The 17,106-nt window shown below is 38.7% G+C and overlaps 3 protein-coding genes and 1 non-coding gene across 4 annotated transcripts; 2 read left to right on the top strand and 2 right to left on the bottom strand.

The window, feature by feature from the left end:
- Positions 1–7,198: 7,198 nt before the first annotated feature.
- Positions 7,199–9,512, top strand: LOC101291257 (rho guanine nucleotide exchange factor 8-like). Its single transcript, XM_004302849.1, has 7 exons — positions 7,199–7,457; positions 7,578–7,694; positions 7,877–8,031; positions 8,117–8,191; positions 8,281–8,550; positions 8,661–8,981; positions 9,090–9,512. The coding sequence occupies exons 1-7, from the start codon at positions 7,199–7,201 to the stop codon at positions 9,510–9,512; spliced, it is 1,620 nt and encodes a 539-aa protein (XP_004302897.1).
- Positions 9,513–10,591: 1,079 nt separating this feature from the next.
- LOC101290969 (photosystem I reaction center subunit VI, chloroplastic-like) lies at positions 10,592–11,860 on the bottom strand. The gene is made up of 3 exons (XM_004302848.1): positions 11,627–11,860; positions 11,388–11,514; positions 10,592–10,922 (listed from the first exon to the last, which is right to left on the bottom strand). The coding sequence occupies exons 1-3, from the start codon at positions 11,752–11,754 to the stop codon at positions 10,743–10,745; spliced, it is 435 nt and encodes a 144-aa protein (XP_004302896.1). The 5' UTR covers positions 11,755–11,860; the 3' UTR covers positions 10,592–10,742.
- TRNAT-AGU lies at positions 11,199–11,272 on the top strand. The gene has a single exon. It is a non-coding gene; the product is annotated as a tRNA-Thr (tRNA).
- A 1,470-nt stretch (positions 11,861–13,330) lies between the features above and the next one.
- Positions 13,331–14,028, bottom strand: LOC101292146 (peroxidase 29-like). Its single transcript, XM_004305239.1, has 3 exons — positions 13,933–14,028; positions 13,649–13,840; positions 13,331–13,414 (listed from the first exon to the last, which is right to left on the bottom strand). The coding sequence occupies exons 1-3, from the start codon at positions 14,026–14,028 to the stop codon at positions 13,331–13,333; spliced, it is 372 nt and encodes a 123-aa protein (XP_004305287.1).
- Between the last annotated feature and the right edge of the window lie 3,078 nt (positions 14,029–17,106).

Below are 17,106 nucleotides of genomic sequence, written 5' to 3'. Positions count from 1 at the left end.
TTCTCTCTCTCTCTCTCTCTCTCTCTCTCTCTCTCTCTCTCTCTCTCTCTCTCTCTCTCTCTCTCTCCCGAGCCTACCCTGACCGGATTCCTCGGCTCCGATAACCGCCGTCCGGCCACCATAGACCGGCGCACTGTCCCAAACGGTCGGCCGTCGACCTAGCCTTCTTCCTGGACCGGTGAGAGCTGCCCTAGCGCCACCGTGAGGGAGAGAGCTCGCCCGGAAGCTCCGGCTGCGTGGTGGAGTCCCGACGTCGGAACTCGCTCCTCCGGCCACCATTTCCAGTGATTTCAGTTCCATTGGGAAGTGCTCTCCATGTGTAACATTTCCCTAGAAGGTAATGATCCAATTCGAAGTGTGTAGGAGGATTTTCGAGCTAGGGTTTGAATTGGGGGATTTTTAGATGTTTTGATTCGATTACCCTAGTTAGGCTTAGAATTGGACTAAGTGCTAGTTATGGAAGTTGTTGTGCATGATGAGAGGATTATTCTGTTAAAATTTGGGAGGCATTGGTCGACGTCGGGGCAGGCGGCGGCGCCGCCACTTGGAGGTTGATTTTCAGGTTTGTTATAATGAGAGGAGTTTAATGAAATATAGTTTGGAATTTTTGGAGGAGTTTTGATAAGGTTTGGGATTTTTAAAAGATTAAGGATTTTGCCGGTTATTAGAATGAAAATCCGGCCGTTAAATTTCCTTGGTATTTAGCCTGGAATGTTAGAATTGATGATTTGAGGTTGTGGTGGAGTTTGATGTGAATCCGGTGAGTTTAACCCTAATAAGAGTAGTGGGTTAAACGGAAGAGAGTTAGATATTTTTATTCACGTAATTATTTTCCGGAATTGAAGTTTAGTCCTAAACATGGTTGTTGTGCCAGGATTCGAGGAGACCACGCTTGAGTGGTGATTCGGAATTCGTCAGGCTTAGGCCTAAATCTGTGAGTGGACATTTTGGTTTTTAATTAATATGCATGCAAGATTTTATAAATTAATATTTTATTTTCCGAGCATATATTATAACTTCGGCATATGAAATGATCTTGGAAATTATTTGAGATTGATGCATGGATTAAATGTTGGTCATAATTTATGGATTTGAGCTCAGATTGATAATTTGAGATTTGAGTTTGGATTTACTTTATGATTTCCGGATTTGAGATTATATCCAAATTTGCATATTGCCGGGTTTTCGAAAGGTGAAAATTATTTAAATTAATTATTTCATTGAGCATTTTAACGTGTGGGACACGTCATCGAATTTAATTATTTTCTTTACTTTTTGAATTCTTTGAGTACGGTTGGGAATCGTATTATGCTTTAATTATGAGTTTCGGGGAAACTCACATGGATTTATGTTTCTTTATTTATGCCATACTTGTTGGATCGTTATTATTCATGCTAGCATGTTGTTCCGTCTTTCGAGGCGATGTACCTTCCACGTTTTAAGTGGGGTTACTCAAGCCCTTTCCGCCTTCGGGTGATGTGATGTAGTCGACGACATCACGCAAGCCCTACACCCTCTCTGTTATCATAACATGAAGGTATAGGGAGTATGGGAGTACTTTGCCTGGGAGGCAACCATGTCTGGGAGGCTCACTTGTATGGCTATATCTGTTTATTGTTTATTGTTGTTTTGTCTAGCGGGGCTAGTCCATTATTTTGGTATTTTCTTCAATAAAGGTTGTTATTTATCTTTTTCAATATTTGACTAGCGAGGCTAGTCCGTTTCCTTGGAATTTTCTTTATGAAAGTTTTACCAACACTTGCATGCAACAGATTTCTTGATTATTGGAAAATGGGAAAGTAATTAAGTTTGGTTAGTTATGTTGCGATCAGTTATTTGTTTAATTTTTCGTCCACTCACTCTAACGTTTTTATATTACTTTTTCCTGGGCTCTTCGGTTTCAAATGCCCAGTGTGCAGGCTAAGTTTTAAAGGAGGTCGAGCGTACATGGAGTTGAGGCATAGTCAGAGGCTGCTTCCGCATATTCTTTATTCGTTGTTTTTCGTTCAACTTTAGATATGTTCTGAAAGTCCAATAGTAAATTATTAATAGTCCTTATTCTTGGTTGTGGGATTATTAGAGTTGAGTAATTGTTATATTGGGAGATGTGTCGATCTTGGGGAGCAGGAAGGCTCCAGGTGTTGAGGCTGGTTTGTTAGGTTATAGAAGTGTTAAGTTGGATTTTTCATGTAAGGGTTGTCCATTTTCAAGAAAGGTTATGCCGCAAGATTTACCTTGGGTTTCAGGGTGAAATTCGGGGTGGGTCCTGTCACTCTCACTCTCTTATAAACTTCATCTCTTAGTTTGTAGTCTCAGGTTGTAACATTTCCAGTATCAATAAAACTTTCTCAGTTCACAACAACTCTCTGTTAGATTTTCTCATGCATATGTTCATATCTCCTCTCATATCTCTTCAACCATAAACAGGTTCCCTTGACTGTATATACATATCTCATCAACTATATACATATCTACTCGAGCATGTGTTTATGTAATCTTCATCCACCTTTTTGTTTAAGATTGTCTGTCTACAGAGCATAATTCTTTGTTAGGAACATACAATAAATTAGTAGAAAAACAAGAAAAATAGGTCAATATCTATGGAATAACTAATGTTGAAAGGAAAAGTAGTGAAAGATAATAGATCAGAAGTAGCAAAAAATGTCACATCCCGACCCTTAAATTTTTACCTTATTTACTAGCTTGGTTATAATAAGAATTTTACCGTCTCCGTCAATGAGTTTATAGTTTTAATTAGTCCTTAGAGGGGTTTTAAGGGACAATTATTCGTAAGAGAAAATTATGACGACGGTAAAAATTGGTAAATTTTAGCTAGTAAAAGAAAATTTTTATTAGGGTATTTGTTTTGGGGTGTTAAATTGGTGGAGTTGGGTAATATTTGTGGTGTTGGGCCGCGTTGGTGAGTGAGGCCCAAACCCCATTTTTATTTCCTCTTTTCTGCTCTTCTTCTCCTCTTTTTCTTCTTCTCTCTTTTCTTTTCCTTCCCCTCCCGAGCTCTCTCCTCCTCTGTCGGAATCCTCCGCCCGCCGACGCCGTCCGGCCAAGCCAGGTCGCCGCACCGGTCCCGTTCGGACTGCCGCCGCCTCCTCTCCTCGCCTGGGCTGGTGACCAGGCCGGTTACGCCGCCGAATGGGGAGGAAACTCCCTTAGCAGCCAGTTGCTCCATTCGCCGGAGCTCCCTCCTCCGGCCGCCATAGCCGGCGAGTCTTGGCTCGTTGTGAAGCTCTCCTCCCGTGCATCAATCCCTCCAAAAGGCTCACTCCTTCTTGAGCAAGGTAAAGAGAAATTCGAAGTTGAAATCCTAGGGCTTTTTAGGTGTTTGTGTTCGATTACCCTAGCTAGGCTTGAATTTTGTGGTTGTGCTAGTTAGGAAAGTTGTAGAGGGAGTGGAGAAGAAGCTGCTGTTAAAATTTGGTGGGCATTGGAGGTCGCCGGAATCGGCCTCTAGCCACCGCTACCGGCGGAGCTGGCACCGGCGCCGTCGCCGGTTGGGAGATTTTAATGTTTTTAAATTTGGATTATTAAGGGGTGTTTATTGAAGTGAATTATGGAATTTTTGGATGAGTTTTGGATAGGGTTATGAATTTCTGAAGTGTGGTATTTTTTGGTGGTTGAATAATGTAAAATCCGGCCGTAGGATTTAAGTCATTTTCTGGGGGAAGTTGTAATTAGGGCTGCCGGTATGTTCGGTGAAGTTTGAGCCATTTTGAGTTAAGAATGGCGAAGTTGGGCAATAATGAGTGTGTGGGAGGCTCACGTTTAATTTTGCCCATTTTGTTTAATTATTGGATTTTTAGTGGGAAATTAATTATATATTTGGAACAGGACGTGAGGAGGCTCGAATTGGAGAGACCTCGGATTGACGTCAGGCTTAGGCCTAAAGTTGTGAGTGGACGTTCGTTTTAAATTATAAGCATGCGGTGATTTCATTTTAAATGAAAGATTTTATTGAATATCAATTTATGGAATTGTTTATTTTCGCGAAGTTATTTTTGAAAGTAAATGCTCTTATTTTATTTTTGTTAACTTCGCTATTTGGAAAGTTACCGGAAATGAGATTTTCGGTGTAGCCATATAGTTATTGCTTCTTTTGCAATTGGCAATTTTTATTATTTTTGAAGAGTTACCGAAAATGAGATTTTCGGTGAGTATGTATATATATATCCATATTTGGATGATTATGAGAATAATATGTATATGAAGAAATGCTAGCTAGCTATACGTGCTTTTCCACCATACTGAGGTCAAATTCCATTATGGTGCGATGTGAGCGTTAGACGCAATCGTCGTAGCCCTATATAAATATAATAATTTATATAGGGGATATGCGCGTATATATATTTATACACCGTCTTTTCCACCATAATGAGGTAAAATGCCATTATGGTGCGACGCGAGCGTTAGACGCAAGCGTCGTAGCCTTGTGTGAATTTTCTATTTGTCTTTGTTATTTCAAGAAAATTCATACAAGGGATATGACGAGTGTAATACATACATATTTTATTTTAGCCTGAGAGGCTCTATTTTTATGAAGTGTTGGTGACTAGCGCGGCTAGTCACGTTTCGGTAAATTCGGTAAATTTTTAAAAGCTTTTGAGCTTGTTGCATGCTGTTAATTGTATTTTTCCACATAAGTTAAATCGGGAAAGCATAAAGATTTATTTCTTTTTAAATTTATTTTTGTCCACTCACTCTAACGGTTTCAAATGTTTTCCTCTTGGCTCTTCGTTTTATAAATGCCCAGTTGCAGGTTAGCATAGTGAGACCGAGCGTACATGGAGAAGAGGCATAGTCAATAGTATAGCTTCCGCTCATTTCTATTTATTTCTAGTTCCTCTCCTCTTAAGTAGAGTTGCTCTGAATATGTGGTTGTTGGTTATAGGATCTTTGTTAGATTAGTGAATCTATATTGGGAGATGTTGTGATTTGTGGGGAGCACGAAGGCTCCAGGAGTTAAGGTTGGAGTTGGAACTTTTAGAAGTGCTTGCAGGTGTTTTTTTTAGGAAGGGTTGTCCATTTTCAAGGAAGGTTATGCCGAATTTTCGGTAAATTTTCCTTGGAGGTGGTCCCCGCAGGATTTACTTCGGGTTTCAGGGTGAAATTCGGGGTGGGTCTTGACAAAAAATCTTTGGGATGACTACATGAATGATTATATAAATTGGCCTGTTAATTTTAATGAGCTTGTGAACATGTATACTCTGCAAGTTTTAATGCGAGATAATTTTAGGCAGCATCCAAATGTTAAATCCAGATGTTAAAGCAATTTTCTGTCAGCACGAGCAAAGGAAACTTTATAATCTGCAGCAGGCTATACAACAATTCATTTTTCATTTATTAAAGAATCTTGCACCAGGATTCGATGTTCATAGCGAAGCACTACATTGTCATCCTAATGAAGCTATTAATTATAAAATCTTGGGAGCAAACATAAATATGATGGAGCATAGGACTTTGCACTTTGAGCATGATAATCAAACAATCCAGCTAACACCTGTGTTACTATAGAGCATGAATTTCTAACCAAAATATATTTTCAGCAGGATTAATTATCATATTTATTCTTTTCCAAATGAGCTTAAGAGCATTATTTTGCAATGTGTTCAACATCTAAGAGGAAATGAGAGCAATGTCTTAGAAGTAAATAGTATTCCTTTAGTATTATTCTCTAGTAGCATTTATCCAGATCAAACAAAACATAACATCACTATCATAAAAGGAGATTATACTATACTAGAAGCAGGGCCAATACTAGAGAGCAACCCTACAATAGAAGACATCCAGAAATATAGAGGAACCCAAATAGTGCACCATGAGATTTAGAATGATAGCCATCTCAATCTGCATTATCAAGACAAATATGTCAAGCTCTATAGCAAGCACCGATTAAGCCGCAACCAGAATCAAATGTCAGGAAATGCAAGACTACCAAAGAGGTTTATAAGCAGCTTCATAGAGAAGGCTTGGAGGTGTTGGTAGCCATGGAAGCAGATGAAACAGATAATGACTATTGGGAAAATCTGAATGAGGAAGAGGCTCACAACATTTTGAACATGATGGAAGGATGAAAAGATGAAAATCGGTGAGTGAATAAACAAAGAACAGAGCAGATGAGCATTTTGAGGAGATTACTAAGCATCTTGAGGAGATTATTATCACCTATTGGAGTAGAAGGAGCTGGAGCAGTACCAAAATCTTCATTTTAAGTTGTTTGTTTGTAGTAGGTAGAAAAAGACAAAACAACATAAGGATATTACTGTCCATTTAAAGTAAAATAAAATTAATTTACTTGAATAAATAGTAGATGAGTAATGGACGGATCAAATTTGTGAGGCATGTCATACAGTGCGGCACAACATCAACACCCATTGAATTAAACTCTCAAAACCAAATGGTTGGTAGTGTCTATCATGTCCTGGGGATGCTCATGAATTGATCGACTCTCAAAACCAAATGACTATGTGGTATAAGCAGGCAGAACCTACTCAACCTATGACGTACCAGACCTTGGAGAGTTCCATCATGAAGTTGTCGGGTAAGTAGCTAGTGATGAACTAAATTCTCCATCTTTCCTTGACCAAAAAATCATAAGAGAAAATCACTCTCTTTTTCTAGATCTCTGTCTATTTCTCTGGCTCCTCATATATAAAGAAATGACTTCCAAAGGAGGAACTGGTATTGACCTATCAGAACCGTCCAGTTCGGCGAGAGAGGGCTGGAAATTTAGAAATTTGCACCTCTGTCTTTCCGGGATTCAAGCTCATTTCAAAACCTCCACCATCCAAAAACCCCCACAACATCAAAAAATATCCAACATGCACCCCACGTTCTGATCCGACATCAAAAAAAGAAAACCTAATCCCCCCAAAACCCAAAGAACACACATCTTTCCCTAATTTTTTCAGAAAAAATCAAACGAGAAAATGATCATCGACTACCCACATCCATTCCAACAATAACAAGAACAACAACGACCCTTTTTCCTGATCATTGGGAAACTTCTCAATCATTTTACCCTTCCCCTCTCTTTACCTTGTCACGCAAGAAAAACTTCAGAGAGAGTTCCAGCTTAGCCGACAAAATTGATCCGTCTCCATCCGCCCATCCCAATAGGTTGAACAGCACTCATGCCTTGTTCTCCCTTGTCCATTCTATAAAGGTCTTTCTCAAAAGGCTGAAAATGGTTCGGGCTATTGAGGACAATCCAGAGAATCACAAGACCAGGTTGCACCATCTCAGGGAGATGCATGAGACCGCAGGCAGGCATACCAAGAGCTTGAGCCTTGAGGCTTCAAGAGCATTAGAGTTTCAGGATGACGATGGTGGGGATGAAACTCAGACGCCTACTCAGTCCAACCCTAGAGGCCTCAAGTCAAGGCTGACCATGGAGGAAGCCACCGCGGCTGCCAAAGAAGCCAAAGAAAAGCAGCAGCAATCTGGTGAGTTGATGATGAACTGTTGCAATGCAAGCATGATGTTTCATGTAATGCCTAGCTGAGATCAAATGGTTTGTATATGGTCGAGTTTTTATGTGATTCGGTGTTTGGATTTTGATTCAGATATAGAACAGATGAAGGAGAGGTTTGCTAAATTGCTTTTGGGTGAAGATATGTCCGGCGGAGGAAAGGGTGTTTCTTCAGCTTTGGCATTGTCCAATGCCATTACAAACCTGGCCGGTATGTAAATGTGGTACAAATAGTTTTAATGTGAATCTTAAGAGTCCTGTGAATGAAATAAGGAACTCAGATGGTAGCATTTTGCCATATAATACTGTTCGTTTTTTTTCTATTGGAATGACCAAATACATGTTTCTGATTCATTATCCCTCATGTAAATTTCTGTTCCATCTGCAATTCAGCTTCTGTTTTTGGAGAGCAAACTCGCTTAGAGCCTATGTCTCCGGACAGGAAAGCAAGATGGAGAAAAGAAATAGATTGGTTGCTATGTGTCACCGATTACATTGTTGAGTTTGTTGCTTCACAACAGAAGAATAAGGATGGATCCAATATGGAGGTACAATCTAATCTCTTCTAACGCGTACATTGTGCAACACATCTCACATCATATTGATAAGAGACTGTGATTTTTGACTTGATAGATAATGGTGACCCGGCAACGGACAGATCTCCTCATGAACATTCCTGCCCTGAAAAAGCTTGATGCAATGCTTATTGTATGTCCTTTAATGCCCTGTGGTCAATGTAAATATGTGGTTAATCTACCATGGATAATATTTCTCTAACAGAAGCTTACCATAATCAGGATTGTCTAGATAACTTCGAAGGCGATCAGGAATTCTTCTATGTATCTAAAGATGCTGATGAGAAGGAGAAAGGGAGTGGAAAGAGAAATGACAAATGGTGGCTACCAACTCCAAAAGTTCCACCAGATGGTCTATCAGAAGTGGCAAGAAAATTCTTGCAGTATCAAAAAGATTGTGTCAACCAAGTGCTTAAAGCAGCCATGGCCATAAATGCTCAAGTTTTAACAGAAATGGAGATTCCAGAAAACTACATTGAAGCCCTTCCCAAGGTAAAGAAAGAGGGAAGTAGAACTAGTCTCTTTAGAATGCTACAATATGCAGTTCTAGACCCTTGATAGGTTCTCTATTGAATTTGTTTTGGTTTGTTTGGTTTATGTAGAATGGGAGGGCAAGTCTTGGTGACCAAATCTATAGGAGTATTACAGTCGAATTCTTTGATCCGGACCAATTTCTTTGTGCCATGGACTTGTCCTCTGACCACAAAATTCTAGACTTAAAAAACAAAATGGAGGCTTCCATGGTCATATGGAAGAGAAAGATGAACCAAAAAGATGGAAAATCTGGCTGGGGCTCAGCTGTGAGTTTGGAAAAGAGAGAGCTCTTTGAAGAGAGAGCAGAGACCATCTTACTCCTTCTCAAGCAGAGGTTCCCTGGGATCCCTCAATCTTCATTGGACATAAGTAAAATTCAATACAATGGAGTAAGAACTTCTTTGACTTCTTGACATGTTTGTAGTCAATTAGATTACCCATGTGATACTTGGTTATGCTTATAAACCTATAACAAAGATTATTTCTTGGCTTCATAGGATGTCGGGCAGGCTATTCTCGAAAGCTATTCAAGAATCCTAGAGAGCTTGGCCTTCACTGTGTTGTCTCGAATTGAAGATGTACTCTATGCAGATTATTGTGTGCAGAATCCGTCAGCAGCAAGTAAAAAGAACAGTTTAGGAGAAACAACTCCCTCATCACCTTCAACTTCTCCGGATAGGTCCATGCATAAAGATGATAATGGGGGAACAGAGACACCCTCGTCAATGACACTATCGGATTTCATGGGTTGGGGATGTGATCAAGGTGATAGTGAGGCAAAGAAGGGACAGGAGGCTGCAGCAGATGAAAATGATGTCAAGCATCCACATATACAGAAACTAGCCAACATTGTGACCAACAAGAAGATGTCATATCTAGACACATTGGGTGGAATGAGAAGTCCAACGGCACGCCACTAACAGAACTTATAGGAATTGATGAAAGGAGAAAGAACCAAAACCATTCAAGAGCAAACAACAGATATGGAAAAACATAAAAGAGCCAACATTCCTGGCCTCTAAATGTAAAACTCATACCTGTTTGTTCATTTTTTGAGCTATGATTACTTGCCTACTTTCATTCTGTTCCTTCCTTTTGTAAATAGGAACGAATGAGATAATCCAATGGGGGTGTATGTCAAGCATTTTGCATATGCTTTGATCTGTAGAGAAATGGCTTTTTAGCCTGAATGAATTATAGTTTTGAAGACTACTTGGTCCCCAGCAGGGGCATTCTGCTCCAAATTCTATGAGAGAGTGCAAAATATTCTGATGATAAATTCTTCCTTCATTGATCAAGAAACTTATGTTGAGATTGGTGTTCATTCTCATGCAACTAGAAACCATGCAAAAGGTGATGCAACAAATATTGACTTGGTGAATAGCTAGCTATGATATGTAGCTATGATGTTTGTAGAAATTGAAGGTGAAGAGGTAGTCTTCAATGGTGTGCTCCCGCTTTTGTAATAGGAGGGAAGATAAAGGCCTTTTTCACATGAATGGATGTTGCCTATAAATTGGCTGCATGGAAACCATTTGAAGCATGCAAGCAAGTTTGCATCAAGTAAGCATCAGACAAGCAATAGAGAGCTTGTGGGTTGTGCATGAGAGTGAGAGAGAAAAAAGTGCTAAGAGGGAAATTCTTAGGTGAGATATAGTGTTCTTGGGTATTCTATGAGTGAGGGTGTACAAGGGTTTGGGATTTGGGTCATGAGATTTAACTCATGTATCTTGTACTAGTTTTATTCTTATAGTGGAAGAGCTATATCTTGGGGTGGACGTAGGCAGGAAATTTGCCGAACCACGTTAAATCTCGTGTCAACTGTTTTTTTTATTCCTGTTTGTTATTCTGCTTTATTACAGTGTTGTTGGGTGTGTCTGTTTCTGAATCTCGGTTCGTTCGTGGGGTTAAAATCCCAACACCTTAGATCTGGTATCAAATGACCTTAAAGAATCATAGTCAATCAATAATCTAATAGCAGAACAGAAAGAGTTCCCTAGATTGCACAGGAAAGGATATCCTTGATAATCAATTAAGGGTCTTAATCCCACATCAGACAAACTTTACAAGTACAAAAGTAGAGAATAAGAAATTACATTACATACACTGAAAATGTTTCAAATTAAGATGAGAATCCCAGAGAAGTAAAATCAGATCTTGCCACGTGGTCCCAACTTTGGGGGAAGTTGTGGGCCCTTCTTGATGGGTAGAAGATCATCTGGGGCAGTGGCACTAAGGTAAGCAATGGTGGAAGCCCCTCCCAAGATCAAGAACTTGAGCAGCAGACCTCTCTTGGTGAATGGAGCAGCAAATGTCTCAAAGAACTTGCTCTGCAGTCGCATATGGTTTACAATTAAGTTAAACTAAACCAATGTCTAGTAACTTGTAATAATTGAAGCTTCAGTCTACATATGCATATATATGTTAGCATTTCTACAATTTCATAGCCTTTTAATTGGCTAAATACTACAAAGGAATATACGATGAATCTTGGTCTAATAACATACCCAAAACTAATATGAAATTTCTACGGTAAGCACTTGATCAACCCAGACATCTTAAATGTGAGATCAATAAGTAAATAAAATCCGGCGCTACTAACAAAAGCTTTCATAGCTCAGTTGGTTAGAGCACCCGTTTAGTAAGCGGGAGGTCTTGAGTTCAACTCTCAATGAAAGCATTATTTTTTTATTTTTTTAATTTTTTCATGATTTTGGTTCTTTCTCTTTCACATATGTTATGCAAATAATGCAATGATTCTAAAACCCTAATAAGAGAGTGAAGAGAAAGAAAACCTGAAGAGGGTTGTAAGGTGAGGGTGCATCTGAGCCGTACAAGTCCCATTTTCCAGTGGTGTTGCCCAGGTCCTCAAGGTCAAAGTAGACACTTTTGTCACCATACTTGGCCACCACAGCACCACTCCTACACAACAGCACATAACAAATAAGCTCAAACACAGAAGAAAAGTAAAGCTTCGTTCTTCATCAGCATGGCAATGACAGCATGGAAATACAAACGTAGTAATTTACAGTACCTGACATTTCTGGGTCTGAGGGTCTGGCGAGTGGGCTTGATGACGAGCTTAGTCCTAGAGAGGGAGCTTCCTCCAAGGCCGTTGATGGTGGCCGGTTGAACAGCTGCCAAGGTTGCCAAAGATGCCATGGTGTTTATCGAATTCGAGGTCGACTCACTCTATCTGACTAAGTAATAGTTTTGTTTTCTGTTTCAGTATGGTGGATTTGATCTTTTGCATGGATCTTAGCTTGACACCTGTATGGTGGATTCTATTAGGAGGATATTGGGCTTCACTTATAAGATGCCATGTGGAGTGTAAGCTGGATAACCCTATCCTCGTTGATATTCAAAACACCAGAAATTAAACATTATATTTGTAGTTCTTCGATCTATTGGTTTTATAATTTATACTTCTTCTAATATTATCTTCACAATTTTCACCTCTTTGATCGATGAGATGTTTTTGGTATGGTGCAAATAGTTAATTGGTTTTTGTAATCAATGTACAATATTTGAGGAAATTTTATGGTACCTACTCGTATGTGATACCTATATTTACAAATGTGATAATATATTTGTAGTCAAAGTGCTAACGCTAAGTCGTATTGTTTCTAATCTTGTTCTAATAATTGTAATTATAAAATGTATAACCATTTTATAACTTTTTAAACAAACTATTCTCATAGTTGTAATTTTGTTTAACTTCATGTAAATAGTGTAAATAAATTTGGTAAATTTGTTCTCAATGTTGTAATTTGATTTATAACATTGTAATTTTTGTTCAAGTATATGTAAAATAAAAATAGGATATACATTTCAGTACCATAGCTTGTCTCCGGCCAATATTTGATCAAGTGATCGATTTGACTCTATATATTAACAAATGATCATTTGAAATCAGAATTACTCACGAAGTGATCATGTTTTCCTTTTTCGATCTAAAAGTGAACAGCGAAAACTGGAAAGAGATTTTTCAATATGAAGTAGCAAATAATTTCGCCAACAATTAGCTAGAAATGTTGACGTACATCATATCCCGGATGTCCCCTACAATAAGGTGTCTTTGAATATATAGAAAATGCCGTACACGTACAGCTAGCGATCATCCCAAAATAACTAAATGTTTTGAAGCTAGCTAGCTGTTTCTATATTTGCAATCCCTCCTGACCTCTCCATCTTCTCCAACTAAGACGTTCAAGCTTGAGTGCTTCAAAAAGGCAGAGGAAAATGTATCAAAAAACAACTTCATGTCTCTCCCATACTGAATCACAAAAGGCATCGTTCTCGGGTCTCTAGCAATCTCAGAGTCAATCTTGAGCAGCCCTCTTCCATTTTCGATGTCATTGAAATAGTGGTTGTCAAATGTGACTGGTGTGGCATCATTTGCAGAAAATGTTGTATCGGAGAGTAAAGCATTGCTACAAATAGTTTGTAGCGGCAATGAGTAGGTTAGTGACAACGTTGGATCACTTGCTGGCCTAAGCCTTTCATTGATGTTCCGGCAGTGGGTTATTCCTAGAGTATGAGCTCCTACATATATAAGCAAACAAATTACTAGTCGATCAAGTAAATAAAGGCTTAAATGAATGCATGTTAATTTTATGAGAGGCAAAGTAAAGCTCTATACCTAAGAGTACGTGCAACTCCTTGTTCCAAACTAATGTTCTTCTGCCTAAAAATCTGAATACAGTCATCAATAGATATACTGGCCAATGGGAGTTGGTTATATATCAGCTCTTTCGAGTTCCCGGCTTCCGGAGTAAGAGTCTCGTCTTCCAGTCAAGATTTCAATGTATGGTCCTCCTGTCTGCAATTCGCAAACAAAATATTGAAGCAAACAGATTATAGGGTATTAAGTATGAAACAGAATCATAATGTGTCTTAGACAACCATTAGAACCCAGAGTATATTGAGAAATTAGGGTTTAGCTTAGACTACTTAGTTAATATAATAGTTAAGCTTTAACATCATAGCTTAATTGTTCTGCATGCATGAACAACTAGTTTACTGTTCTCTGGTACCTATCTATGAAGAACTATACCAGATATATAGCTTCCCTTGCGGCCAACTGGATTATATCAGCACAGGAAACAGTTTGAGGACAGTGTTGCTCAAGGCTAGTTTTGATCATATCGATCGTTTCTAGCTTTCGTATCCCAAAGTTCTTATCTGATTCTGTCTCCATGCTTGAGCTGCCGTCAGCTTCCCTGAGAAGAACTGAAGCATCACAACCCTGCAAAGTAGAAACAAAAAGATAATTAACTAATAATGATTCTAAGTTCTACTGAACGAGATTGAAATGAGAGACAGAAGGAGATCGAGTACATCAACTTGGCAGTCGTGGAAGGCCAATCTCAGAAGCGCAGCAGAAGTGGTGGGATCGGTGAGTATAATCGGTTTCATTAGCTCCTTCACAATCATCTCAGCATTAGAACAACTATTTCTATAAAAATGGAGCTCCAATCCGTCGCCACTAACAGAGTTACATAAAAGAAACCCAAAGTCCACATAACCAAAACCGTCGAAATCCCTCCCAACCGGTACCCTTTCGTCATTTTAGATCGATTCAAAGTTTCAAACTGATCTCCAGCTAGCTCTCTCCTAACTTCTATTCTGAACTTATCGTTCTCGATCTATGTCGATGAAACTGACCAGTAAGTCTGTAAATTCGCATATTGTGGTGGCCATTTATATAGAAAGCGATCGAATCTTGCTTCATGTTTAAGAGGCATTGTGTAGCCAACATTACAAGACATATGTCATCAAGTATGGTTATCGTTGATGATCGATATCCACCAGTTTACTAAATAAATAATCTCGTTCTATGGTTATTGTTGATGAAATTATGAGATCAATTACTTGGATTTCTGGCATATATATAGTGAAATCTGACGCATACTATTTTGACCTAGCTACCTAATTGGTTCATCAAGCCGGACAGTTAACCTATCTGTTTCTTCTTATTGGAACACCAAAACTGATAGCGTGAAGATGTACTGAAACAGATGATGCATGCAGCTAGGCTAGCACTAGTTAATTAGACTGGATCCATATTTCACGCCACAAATCGTGTTAATCATTACATAAATGAAGCTAAAATTTCTGTTTTTGAGTCGAACTTCATTTCCAAGATTTCGAGTCTGTGAACAATGGAGCAGCAATACATTGACGACATGTCTGAAGTTAGCAATTAATGAAAAGAGCGAGCCTCATCCTTATCATCCTGATGCACTGCAAAATAATTCATATCAGCCAGCTCACGTACTGATGCATGGCATGGAATCGTATATAGTTGATAGAGTTTTATTTATTAAAGTAATTCGTTAAAAAAAATATATTTAATTTGAACCTCAACAATTGGGTAATAATGATTTCTTTTATAGGAAAACGAGTGAAAAAAACTATAAAGAGGCAAAAATTCTTCCCTCCACATAGTGAAGGTTCACTTTTAACTAATCTGATGACATAGCAGCACCACAGCCACATATTGAGTCAATCACTCCTACTTGACAAACCTCTAAAGGCATCTCCAACAATCTTACCTAAAACCCATATATAGCCAAACTCATTTTTTGACTCATCTAAACCTATTTAAACTCATATTTCATCTTCAACCATTTATATAAACTCATACCCAGGAAGAGCTTCTAATGAGGACCTTATAATGATGACCAAGTGAGGACTTTCAAATGAATGGTTGAATCAAGCTTTTGACTTTTAATTGATATTTTATAATTCCCATGTGCATATCATCCAACCATTCATTTGAAAGTCCTCACTTGGTCATCATTATAAGGTCCTCATTGGAAGCTCTCCCCCCATACCCATACCCAAATTTTAATCATTTCATATAATTATTGAACAACAAATTAATTATATTATTTAAATCATATATAATAATTTTAAATAATATGCTGAGCTAATTAAAATTAAAAACAATTTTTTTCCCTATTTTTCAAAGTTATTTCCTTTGAAAATGTGATATTTTAATTATTAGCCGTCGAATTTAATCTATCAAATATTTAAAACCGACAGATTAGAAATTCACTAATTATATATGAATTTATTCTATTTGGAAATGAATTAACTAATCTGGACCTTCCATTTTAAACAAAACCAAATCTCAGCCATCCGTTATTCTGATCTAGACCCGCTTGTCTGACGCAACCAACGCGTGTACAGCGCGTCCCCACTTTCCAGCCCATTATTTTATCATTTTTCGCACGTACGAATGAAACCCAAAGGCTGGCGCGTTAAATCAATGCTTCCTCCTACCTTCATGTGCACTTGCAAGACGTGGGTCCCGCGCCAAGATATATGATTTTCCTCCTTGGAGGTCGACTCATTTTAGGTCGATTGGATAGAAGGAAACTCATATATGGGTATGGGTTTGATGGTTGGAGATTAAAAATTATGGGTTTTGACTATGGGTATAGGTTTGAAACCCCTTATTGGAGATGCCCTTAGTCTCTATATTTTGACGAGGGGTTTGGAAAACAAAAAACAAAAAACAAAAACACAGAAATTCTTTGAGACAGAGTGATCTGAGGTAAAGCCTCAATTCATTGACGTAGAAAGAATTTTCCCATCTGTTACTCATGTCTAACAAAATTAGTTCAACCAAAATTTATCTTCTTTCTTAATTTAGTCATCCAAACTGAAGATATGAATCTAGGTGGTGGTCTTCGGCAGCAACGCACGACGCCGTTTTGGTGGATCTGGGTGGGTTTCAGGTTGGCTATTTTGGGCTCGCTGGCTATCATTTCAAAAAGGGTCGGCTGGACCGCAACGACGAGACGATATTGGGTTTAGCATCACCGGCGATAAGGGAATTGGATCCTGAACAACTATGACGGCGAAAAAGAAGAAAAATTCAGAGATGGGTAGTTTTGAATCGGGTCGACTGGCTGGAATTGGTTTTTGGTCGGGATGGTTTTTGAGGCAGGGCAGCACCAGGAGTTCGTAGGGGGGGGGGGGGGAGGGGAGAGACAATCGAGGGTTTTAGTGTTCAACGGTTTTTGTCATCGCGTTCCCACACGCCGTTGGTTTCACTATGAGTTTTCACCCTAGCTCTACTGTTAGGGTACATACCTAATACCAAAGAGGCTGAAATTGACAGCAACACCGACATTAGGTAGAAGGTCAGTCTCCTAAGATAGCATGGTGTGATAATGAGAATTGTGACTTTGGCAAGCTAAGGCATTTGCAATTTTGTTGATAATCGGAATCAGCCTCCAAGAGATTCTGAGGTGTCTAGTCACACAATTTACTATATATATATTATTTCCCAGTGAGGAGCTTCATTGTTCATGTTTACGGAAATTATGGTTTTATCCCTGCTTTTAATTAATAACGTGGCTACCACTTAGTCAGTTTAAAGTTACCTTTCCGTACTAATGTCCCAGTTAGTCGGTTTAAAGTTATCTTTTCGTACTAACGTTTTTTGTTAATTACAATTTGGCACCAGAAAAGACAAACCACATTCTCTCTCTCTCTCTC

The sequence above is a fragment of the Fragaria vesca genome, linkage group LG6, assembly GCF_000184155.1.
Source record: "Fragaria vesca subsp. vesca linkage group LG6, FraVesHawaii_1.0, whole genome shotgun sequence".
Lineage (NCBI taxonomy): Eukaryota > Viridiplantae > Streptophyta > Magnoliopsida > Rosales > Rosaceae > Fragaria > Fragaria vesca.
The sequence above is the reverse complement of the archived record's forward strand: the minus strand, read 5'-3'. Positions and strand labels throughout refer to the sequence as shown.

What these genes read in the sequence shown, in the direction of transcription:
- LOC101291257 (XM_004302849.1), top strand. Translation starts at nt 7,199, where the DNA reads ATGGTTCGGGCTATTGAGGACAATCCAGAGAATCACAAGACCAGGTTG. An exon ending in AGAAAAGCAGCAGCAATCTG is followed by an intron (nt 7,458 to 7,577) that starts GTGAGTTGATGA and finishes ATTTTGATTCAG; the next exon opens with ATATAGAACAGATGAAGGAG. An exon ending in GTAAAATTCAATACAATGGA is followed by an intron (nt 8,982 to 9,089) that starts GTAAGAACTTCT and finishes TTGGCTTCATAG; the next exon opens with GATGTCGGGCAGGCTATTCT.
- LOC101290969 (XM_004302848.1), bottom strand. Translation starts at nt 11,754, where the DNA reads ATGGCATCTTTGGCAACCTTGGCAGCTGTTCAACCGGCCACCATCAAC. An exon ending in CTCAGACCCAGAAATGTCAG is followed by an intron (nt 11,515 to 11,626) that starts GTACTGTAAATT and finishes GCTGTTGTGTAG; the next exon opens with GAGTGGTGCTGTGGTGGCCA. An exon ending in CACCTTACAACCCTCTTCAG is followed by an intron (nt 10,923 to 11,387) that starts GTTTTCTTTCTC and finishes ATGCGACTGCAG; the next exon opens with AGCAAGTTCTTTGAGACATT.
- LOC101292146 (XM_004305239.1), bottom strand. Translation starts at nt 14,028, where the DNA reads ATGATTGTGAAGGAGCTAATGAAACCGATTATACTCACCGATCCCACC. An exon ending in TCCACGACTGCCAAGTTGAT is followed by an intron (nt 13,841 to 13,932) that starts GTACTCGATCTC and finishes TCTACTTTGCAG; the next exon opens with GGTTGTGATGCTTCAGTTCT. An exon ending in CAAGGGAAGCTATATATCTG is followed by an intron (nt 13,415 to 13,648) that starts GTATAGTTCTTC and finishes TGCGAATTGCAG; the next exon opens with ACAGGAGGACCATACATTGA.